At 40.0% G+C, this 10,236-nt stretch overlaps 1 protein-coding gene across 2 annotated transcripts in view; it reads right to left on the bottom strand.

The window, feature by feature from the left end:
* Window positions 1–1,933: 1,933 nt before the first annotated feature.
* The window catches only part of nectin4a (nectin cell adhesion molecule 4a), a 28,133-nt gene continuing 19,830 nt past the window's right edge, over window positions 1,934–10,236 (bottom strand). Inside the window, exons 6-11 of one of the 2 annotated variants that reach the window (XM_017422100.3) lie at window positions 7,094–7,245; window positions 6,850–7,006; window positions 5,503–5,572; window positions 5,194–5,256; window positions 3,508–3,693; window positions 1,934–3,362 (exon numbers count right to left, since the gene is read on the bottom strand). In XM_017422100.3, coding sequence (XP_017277589.1) covers window positions 3,021–3,362; window positions 3,508–3,693; window positions 5,194–5,256; window positions 5,503–5,572; window positions 6,850–7,006; window positions 7,094–7,245 — 970 coding nt within the window. In that variant the 3' untranslated portion in view covers window positions 1,934–3,020. The remainder of the gene's footprint in view (window positions 3,363–3,507; window positions 3,694–5,193; window positions 5,257–5,502; window positions 5,573–6,849; window positions 7,007–7,093; window positions 7,246–10,236) is intronic. The other variant, XM_017422101.3, reaches the window with a different exon arrangement.

Raw genomic sequence — 10,236 nt, 5'->3', positions numbered from 1 at the left:
CCGGATAAGCGGAAGAAGATGGATGGATGGATGGATGGATGGATGGATGGATGGATGGATGGATGGATGGATGGATGGATGGATGGATGGATGGATGACAACAGCATACAAACTCCTAGAATTCTGTTATGGCTTTTGGTTTTGCTGTGTCACCCCAAGATTAACATTTCTAGAAGCTCCCCTGGCTTGAGGGAACATCAAGGCCTTCAAGAGTCCAAAGAGCAGACATGTATCTACATCAGCTGCTCAGAGGAGGATGTGAATGGAGTTACTGCTGTGACAGAAAACATGAATCCCATCTGTAGAAGAAACAACGAGAGGACTGATTAGGTCGGGCTGCACAAGGTGGTTTCACATTGTGACGTGTTTTGCAGAATTTAGGATGACAACTAAAGCAATATGGCTACAAAAACACCAAGCATGACCATCCTTTCTTATTTGTTGTGGACAAATTGGGACCATGATTTCATTCAAGACAAATCAGTGACACAAAACACATTTCCAATGTGTGCAAAGAAACTTCAAAACCTAGAACCACTTGGAGAGCACAAACCTACACCAACCAAGGCCATAGCGTCATTTAAAAAAAAATCAAGATTTAATACCTTGGCTTTTAAGACGACCCAAACATTTTTTTGAAAATGTCATCCAAGTCTGTTCGTTAGTTTTCACATGATCTTGCTAACACACAAACCAACGCATCCGAAAAAAATCCTCCTTAACAAGGTAGGTAACTTAGGTAACAAGGTTTGAACAAAGGGGTCACCTGTGACCTTGATCTTTGACCCCATGACCTTGGAATCAGAAGGGATCATCCTTTACCAAGGAGTCCAGATGTGCAGTTTGACATTCCTACGTTACACGGTTGCAGAGTTAGAGCACGGGGTCACCTGTAGGGTTGACCTTTTGACCTTCACCTTTGACCAAAACACCACCTAAATTGAATAATTTGTTTGTTGAGATATCCCCAACATTTTCTGAAAATTTCATCAAAATCTTGCTAACAGACAGACAAACAAGCAAACTCCACCGAAAACATAACCTGCTCGGTTAATCAGTGTTACTTAAGATTTCTAAGTCAAAGGCACTAGATAAAAATATGTTTTTAAAACTTTTATTTTTAAGTTGGTGTCACTTTAAAAAAATATGGAACCGGTTTCACCAAATTTCTGTAGTTAAATGAACTTGTCAGGTTTTACAGTGCAGTAGAAACCAAAAATAAAAGGAGTTCCCACATTTGCTAAGTACTTGTTTTTCCAGATGACAACGAGCTGGTGGAAGGACAGACACGCAAAACAGGAAGCAAACTGGGCCTGCACTGATGCATCTAAACTCACATCAGTGTTTTCATCACACCAGATGGAGATAGTAAAGTAAAATATTTGGATGTTTGCTGTGACCAAATTTTCTATTTGTATATCTGAGTGTACCTTTATAAAACAAATAACAAAAAAAACATGCACATTTATTTTTACCTCACAATTTATGTCAATTCCAGTACAAACCCCTCCCCCCAAGCAAATGAAATTCAAGCATATGATTAAAATAATAATATTAATAATAATAACAATGATGACGCGATGACATTTGGAGTCTCTCATGGCTGGTTTTTGGCAGATAATTTGCCATTTCCAGCTGTGCGCATCAGGGGGCGCTGTCAGCAAAACGATCCAGCCCCGTCTCTCATCGGATCTGAACTTTTTTTGGCATTTTAATCTTTGAGATATACCCCTAAACATTCATAACTCGGGTTTCTAATGCTGATTCTGAAGGAAGCAGGTGTATTTACAACGGGGAAGATGTGTTGAGATGTGAATGGTACAAAAATAATACTTCATATTTGCTAAAAAAGAATAATAAAAAAAGATTTTATATTCCCTTTTGGCACATTTAATCCCCTGTCAGAGTTGTAACAGAACCCAATGAGCAGAACACAACAGTCCATATAAACAATCCATGCTTGGTTTCACAACCGTATTTTTTTTTTTTTTAAGTCAAAGTTCATGTCACATTCCTGTTGGAAAAGGTGTAGTCCTGTTGTGAATGTTGTAAAGTTCCAGCTGACAGACGACTCTGTTGACTATCAGTAGTTTATAGATTCAACGTTTCCATGTTTTTACATATTTGCAGCTTTCATTCAGTGAGTTTTTCCTGTACAAACAGAGAGCTCCTCAGGATCTATGTACAATAATGTATTCAGAGCGTCTGTTCATGATTCACAAAAAAAAAAAAAGGTCACCTTTTTTTGTAAACAGGACAGTTATGCTTCTATATGTGTAAAACGCCATGGAGTTGTGTGAAATTATTGAGGCCCTGTTTGGCTTTACAGACAGAAAGATGCAGAGAAATATGGATTATATTACAAAGCCAGATGAAGAAATAAGATCTAACTAAAAGTGAACTCTTATGAACATTTGAACAGATTTACAGAGAAGTACATGTGGGGCAGATTCAGTGCTTTGAGGTGAGGAGACAGGCGGTCTCAGACGCACATGGCAGAGTTCTGGACTGGATCCCGAACAGTTGTGTTGGAAGGAAAACCCGCACAGTTGCTTTTACATCGAACACCACCTGAGCAGAAACACGCCCTCGCCGTGGAAGTGTTGCAATCTACTACTTTACATAGTTTCCCACAACTTTTTTTTTTTTTTTTTTTTTTTTACTCCACCTGCAATTTCCGGATTCCCAACAATATGTGTTCCTGAGAGCTTTGAGATCCACGCAGACAAAGCGAGTGAAAGCCGTGTTTGCGTTGAAAAAGCCACTGTGGCAGCCGCACTGGACGGGAACTCTCACTGTGCGGCCTTTGTTTGGACCTGCAACGTGAGCAAATAGGTCATGTGCCGAACCAGAGATCTCTCGGTGACTCCTTTGCACACAGTTTCCACAGTATGGAGAAAATAAAAGATGCAGCACTGAAGCCAAGGTGCAGATTTGTCACAAGTGACCACGGGGTGAGTTTCTGGGCGACTTTAACGTGTCCATTTCTGCACCTTCGCACGTTGTGGTCCCGCCACAACTCAAACAATGTGGGCTTTGTGGATTAGACCATTATGAGGATTGATGATCGGGCTCTTCCTGAGTTTGGAGATGTCGGTCGAGCTGGAGTGCTCGCTGTCCTGATCATCAGGGTGCTCCTGACTGGCAGGGCCGCCCAGCCCTTCGTCCACCTCGTCCTCATCGTCTGTAACCGGCGGGTAGGTGCAGCTCATAGGAGGGGGCTGGTAGTTCTTGGTGACGCTTCCCGAGCGCGAGCCCTCGTCTGCCGGCATTACGGCGTTGCCATTCATGTGTCTCAAGGACTCAGTCTGGTGCACGGCAGGAAAGGTCGATGGCGTGAGAGGAGGGTGGTAACGGCTCTCCTGTGACAAAGACACAGAGCAGACGCATTAACTCGTCACGTTCATATCACCAGGTGAATATGCAGACTGAGTAATCTCGGTGAGAGGCATTCCAGAAATTGGTAAAAGCATGTTTGGACCTGCATGCAACTCTAAAAAGCCTTACCAAGGACATGTTGCTGTTTTTCACATAGGTCTCCACTCTGAGCCGGTTCTCCTCGTCTCGATCCAAAAGCCTCCCCCTCCGGGAGTTGTTGTGCAGGGATGGTCTGCCCAGGGAGTCGTACATCCCTCCTCTTTCCCGGCCACATGAGATGGTGGATCTGCTGTCACGGCAGAGAGCCAGCTCCTGCTAGCACAGGGAAATGTATTGATCATCAGCCTGCACACTGATCAGGTTGTAACTGCATTATAAGGTAAATTTACTCATAGAGCTGACAGGGTTTAAATCAGTTAGAAATGATTTATTTATAACAGAGGTCGGAGGAGTTATGAGTCAGAGCTGCACATGTGACTGCATCTGTATTCCCCCTACAGAGGAAATTTACTATGCACTAAAAAGGTGATTCTACATTTGTAGAGTTACACATATGTTTTTCTTTAAAGACAGACATGGCATGTAAAGACTGAGGACCACTGCCTTAGACTCTGAGTCTGCCACATCGTTACAAACTACTTGGACATTGGAAAAGTTATTTGTTACGGTAAGGAAGACATAAGGGCTTTCTTCCCGACTGCAGTAACCCAAAAAAATTGGTAAAAGACAAAAAAGAATTAACAATTACATATTTTTCTTTGAATAAATAAAGTGTCACTTGTAAGATCACCTGCATCCTTATTGCCAACTTTGCATAGTTTTCCAGCAAACGACAGCGTAAAACTTTAGAAAACTTTGAAACTTCATCTGGAAATTTTTGTTCTAACCTAAATCTAATTCATCACCCCATTTTAGAAATAACACTTACAAAACCCAAAGTTGCAGTTTATTAGTTTAACTTAACAAAAAAAAGGGGAGTAGTTAGCCACGTATTAGCTAAAAGAGCTCATTCTGGGCTAAAGGGCCTTTCGGTTGTTGTCTTTGTGGTATGGAAAATTACTGTTTTTGTACTTTAAGATAAACAAACAGGTCTGACTTGTCAGATACTGTGTTTTTGAGGTTCTGGATTGCAGATTTATTTGTTTTAAACAGAGCTAGTAATTTTTTTTTCAACTATTTTAAGTCCCTGTTTAAGGTAGTATCTGTGTAGACTGTGATGTTAGCGACTCAAAATTGTGAGAAAACAGGCAGATTTTCAGTTTTAGTCTGACTGAATTGTGAGTGTTTTCAACCAGCAAGTGGTGTGGCTGCATTTTGCATCACAAGGTTTTGAAAATTACAGACTATTTTTGTGTAAATGGATTGAGAAACCGTATTCTAGGCTGTGCACATTATTTTCGTTACCCACTTTGTATCCAGCTTGAAAGCTGTCCTCATATTTATGATTTATTCTACTGGAGTACACTTCAGAAATGAAGATAGATTGAGACCAGTGATCATTGTTATTAATCATCAGCGTGGACATTCAGGGCTGTAGACTTGGATGTTTTCTGTCATAGGAGAGCTTCTGTTCGAGAATTACAGAAACCAAAATAAGAAGGGTTTTAAACTCCTGCGACAACTCCGCAAAAAGCCAAAAAGGCCAAACATCCCCAGAAAACAAAAGTGTTAAAGGATCTCAGAGGTCTTCAGTAATCCAGTGTGTTAATATTAATATCTGAGGGGCTCCACATTCGAAGCTCAGAACTCAGACAGTAAAGTCTTCGTCCCTGGCCCCAGCTTTGTGTGCAGATTTAGATTGATACGTAGACTGACCCCGAGGGAAGACAGGCTGGTCCTCAGAGTTCCTTCCACCCTCAGAGGGATGTTTTCTTCTGTCTGCAAAGACAAAAAAAAACACATGGCAAAGCTCAAGAGACGGTCTGACAAAACCCTAAACCTTTAAAGAAGCCTGAGATGAAAATGTCAAAATACTGGCTATTTGCATATTAGACTGTATGAAACCTATAGAAGCAGCATTCCTCAAGCCTCACACCCTGAACCAGGATGTGAAGACAGAACAGAAAGCACAAGCTGGTTCTGCAGAAGGGGCCAGTTTAAAAAGATATAAATTAGTGTTCGTACCACATCTCTCTCAATGTTGACAGAGTTCATCCCCCTGATAGAAGCTTGTCTGTAGAGAGAGCATTCGTTCCTGTGACAAACATGAGAAAAGAAAAACAAAATGGAAAAATTATTTCAAATGAAAATTTAATTATTGGTTTTAATGTTGTATATTTCTCTCTTGTAATAATCCCCACATGAAGTCATTTTTTCCTCTGATGATATATTGTTACTGTCAGCTTAGATACGCTTCATCGTCCTGTTTTGCTTTGTTCTTTAGTCATTGTTAGACGCTATTGTTTTCCAGGTTTTTTTATTTTACCACATATCTTTTTTTGCAATCTAACTACTTCTGCATACTTTGGGCTATTGTAGCCATTCATATACAGTGCCTATAAAAATATTAATTGGATGTTTTATGCTTTTACTGCTGTCATAAATCAACTATACTCAATATAAAATGGCTTTCTTTACAACAAATATAAAAAAACCTGTTTAATTTCTAAGTAAAATCTAATTTCTATAGAGTAATGCCAATAAAATAAAAATATGCAATGTGAAATAAGTTCCTAAATATTCCCCCCTTTAAAGTGACTGTCCTGATTCAACTCAGAGAAAAGATTGTAGACACAACTAGTACGAGTCAGTGGATGGAGACAAAAGGATTTTGAAGGTCCTAAAGGAGACACAGAGACCGAGCTACAACACAGGTGTTTTGAGGACAGCATCAGATTATCCTCCAAGGTTTCCCTATATTTTACTGCATTCATTTTACCCTCTATCCTTCCAGGGCCGGCTGCCAACAAGTATTTGACCATGAAGTCTTCATGCCGTTTGGTAAACTCTCGCTGCGATTTAATCTGAGTTTTCATCAACAGTGGATATCTCTTTGCCACTCTCCCATAGACTGGAGAAGAATCTGATCAACAGTTTTATGTACAGTCTCTCCCATCTGACCTGCTGAAGCTTTAACTTTTTGGTGGTTTCTGTCATTATTCTCCTTCTTCACCGTCACTCAGTTTGTGAGGACGGTCTGCTCTTGGTAGATTTACACATGTCCCATATTCCTTCCATCTCCTGATGATGGGTTTAACAGAACTCCTGGGGATGTTTACAGCCTTGGAAATCCTTTTCTATCCATTCCCTGATTTGTAATTTTCAATAATCTTTTCTCAGAGTTGAATTAGGACAGTCACTTCATGCAATCGCTTATTTATTTATTTTTAAATCTTCAGCAAATTTCAGCAAAGTCATTCAGCATTCAGCATTAACACTGCACTTTTGTCATTTCTCTGGCTCTTTTTGCCCTGTGGGGATTATTAAAGTTATATCTCATCTCATCGTAATTAACAACGTATTATCTCATACGTTTTCTTAGTCAGCTCATTTTTCAGCGCCGCTTTCTTGCGTTTGTAGTGGCAGGTGAGGGTGATGATAATGATGATCATCAAGAGAAACAGCACAGCGGCCCCACCTCCGACATAGATCATTTTCATGTTATCATGCTTTGGCTCCGGGTCAGGCTCTGTAACAGGAGAGAGGGTGAGATTAGATGGATACATGGATGCATGTTTACACACACATGTGGCACGTTGACAGTGCTGTCATCTACCTCCCAAAGTAACCTTCACCGACGCCTTAGCTTCTCCCACTGTGTTCTTCGCCACGCACTCGTAGGTGTCCGCGTCTGACAAGTTCAGGGGTCGGATGAAAACCAGTTTATTATCAGTAACTCGTGTTCCTTTCGGCAGCGCTCCGCCCACTCTGCAGGTAGAGCAAACACAAGGCAGAGGCACATGACAGCGGAGTTAGATCAACAGTCCGTTTCAGAGCTTGTCAGATGTGCCGTGGCAGAAAAGATAAGGGAGACAGGAAAGATAGCTTGTTGATTTTTATCAGTTTATTACTAAAGAAAACGCTGAGCAGAAAATCCCAGGGATAAAACAGTCCCAAGCAAGAGGATCTGTCTAATCTAAGATTGTCAGATGATGCCTTTTAAGGAAAGCTTCTCAGAAAAGATCCTCCTCTTTATTGGGGCTGAAGGGTTTTACTTTGTGCAGCAGCTCTGACTTTATTTCTTGTTGTGGTTCATCCACTGACCCTTATATTTTATTCTCAGACACTATTTCAATGGCTGACATAAACAGTATTAGCCTGGATGATGTAGTTTTTTTAAATGAAAGAATTAGTGCCTAATTTCTTTGTTTCATCCTTTTAGAGTTTTAATAAATTGGTTTATTTTTTTTCATATTTGATGATAAAACTTTGCATTCTGTTTTCAAAATGTCTTTGTAACATCTGCCCTTTAGCTAACAGTTTTTTCTTGCTTAAGGACTTAAATCCTTGCTTATAGTATCTGAGCTACACCTGTTAGAGGCTAGTTGGCTCAAAATCGTGGGAAAGGTTTTGTAGTGTTCTATTTTGTGCAGCAGCTCTGAATTCATGTCTTGATTTGGTTAATCTACTACTGAATCTTATACTTCATTTTCAGGAACTATTTTTGAAAATGCAGATGCACAAAGATAAAAAAGCACAAAATCCTCAATTGATAAGTGTGTTTCACAATGCAGCAAAACAACAGTTCAGCAGTTCAGCACATCAAAAAGGAGGTACATCGTGTGCAATTGTGCCTTTAGTCAGGACAGAGCTGCACACTAACAAAACTCTGGCAGTTGATTAAATTGCCGTCCCGCTTTGCAAAGCGCTGCGATTTTCCAAAATTTGTAAGGAAACCAAGAGGGCGAGTCAAATTTGCCGTTTGTTCTTTTAATCTGTCTCCTTTTAGCATGAGTCTTCCAGCCCCATGTGACTCAGAACTTCAGCAGGTGTGAAGGGTGTTGCCAAGATGTTTTTGTTGTTGTTGTTTGAGCACATTTCAGTCAGTCACGTGAAACATACTGAAACCTGACTTCTGCCACAAAAATAAAAACCATGACTTCATGGAAGCAAACACATCCACAGAGGCTATAATGAGCTTCACACAGAGCAGACTTTGTTTATGAGAGGCCGAGCGTCCCCAGCAGGAAGGAGGAACTGGCTGCTTTTACATGTGCACATCAGAGTGACAGCAACTCCCAAAACACTCATCTTGCAAATCAACACATTTCACTTCCTTCTTGTCCTCTCAGCCCCCTCATAGCCAACTCCACCCCACCTAATTCACCTCTCCTTTTACCACTCATCCCTTTCCCTTTTTCCTTCTCGCCAACCCCCACACACCCCCGATCCACCCTCCTTCGTGTGAAACTGTCTAATCTGTCTGCTTTCAGCACAAGCCGCGGCATGACACTGTGACACAACTTATTACTTCACCTGCCGCCATTTCCACCCAACGGGTTTACCTGCTGCAGTGGCTGTCGCGCATGTTGTGTTCGATTCAGTTCTGCGTGTGTGTCTCTGAGTAGATGTCTAGCAAGCATTACTCACTGAAGTTTTTTCCATGACTAAAGAGTAGTGACAGATCATTATTATCGTCATCATCATCAAGACCTGCTCACAAAAACACCAGGCGTTTCATAATTCACGATACACACCCATTATACCCACTATACGCATCTCTGCCCCCATAAACCCAGCTGTCACCTCTCATGATTAAATGGGAACCGTCGGGCTTCCTTTATGTAGAAAACATTTTTCTAGCTGTGCCACGCCCTGAAAATATTTCATCCACATAAAAAAAACAAGGCTTACAAGGAGGTGACTCAAACACAAGTCAAGCATCTGAGTGAAACGCTTTGTTGGTCTTCCAGTACAAATCACACTACACAAGTCAATTTGTTTGATCAACTATTTCTGTCGAGGCAACATAATCAGGAAGTGCAATATTCATCTTTAACACAAAACAAAAAAGCGTGAACATTCCCTGTTTGTTTTAGAATTGATTTTAAACTTTTACTAGATAGATAGTGTGTTGTCCTTAAGACATTTCTATAAATAAGCAAGTTTATAAGGTTAAATAAATAATTCTAAAAATATGTTGGTGTAATTAAAAATGATTGCGAGTTGTTTAGACAAACAATTCATGCTTTATATAAGTTTTTATAAAAAATACATTATCGGTAAATTCTACTTCCGGTTCCGGCAACGTACTTCCGGTTCCGGTTACGTACTTCCGGTATTCCGTTTTTTGCTTCGAAAATAGGTTCACATGCAAGAGGCAGCATGGAAATATTATCAGATGCCATCCACTCTGGATTGTCATGCAGGAACGCCGTAAGTTACATCATATGGCAGATTATACTGTTTAGTTGGATATTATTGTTGATTATCCTGTAATGTTATTTTAGCGAACTTGAATCATTTAATTTGGGTATATATGTCTCTACATGTTGAGATAGAGCGTATTTTTGTCATTTCAGTTTTCACCACATGTTCATGAAGACAATTAAACAAGCTGGAACAAAACCCTAGGGTCTTCATTTGTGGTTTAACTCGGTGTCACCAACAGCTACGTTGAAAACACTATAGGTACTAAGTTACTTAGTGACCTAAAAGTTATAGCCATTATACAGCAGAGCAAAGGTTTTAAACACATTATGTTGATCAGAATATTACAAATATATACTTAGGTTGCTAAATATAACACTTGCTACCAAAAAACAACAACAACAAAAATATAAAATGAAACAGTCGACGTTCAGAGGTTTACATTAATTGAATTAGTGTGATATACAGAATAAAAACATAGATCTATGTTCTTTTAGAATACAAGAAACATTGTTTCTTCCTATATATATATATATATATATATATATA

Source organism: Kryptolebias marmoratus, linkage group LG7, assembly GCF_001649575.2.
Source record: "Kryptolebias marmoratus isolate JLee-2015 linkage group LG7, ASM164957v2, whole genome shotgun sequence".
In the NCBI taxonomy this organism is placed as follows: Eukaryota; Metazoa; Chordata; class Actinopteri; order Cyprinodontiformes; family Rivulidae; genus Kryptolebias; species Kryptolebias marmoratus.
The sequence above is the reverse complement of the archived record's forward strand: the minus strand, read 5'-3'. Positions and strand labels throughout refer to the sequence as shown.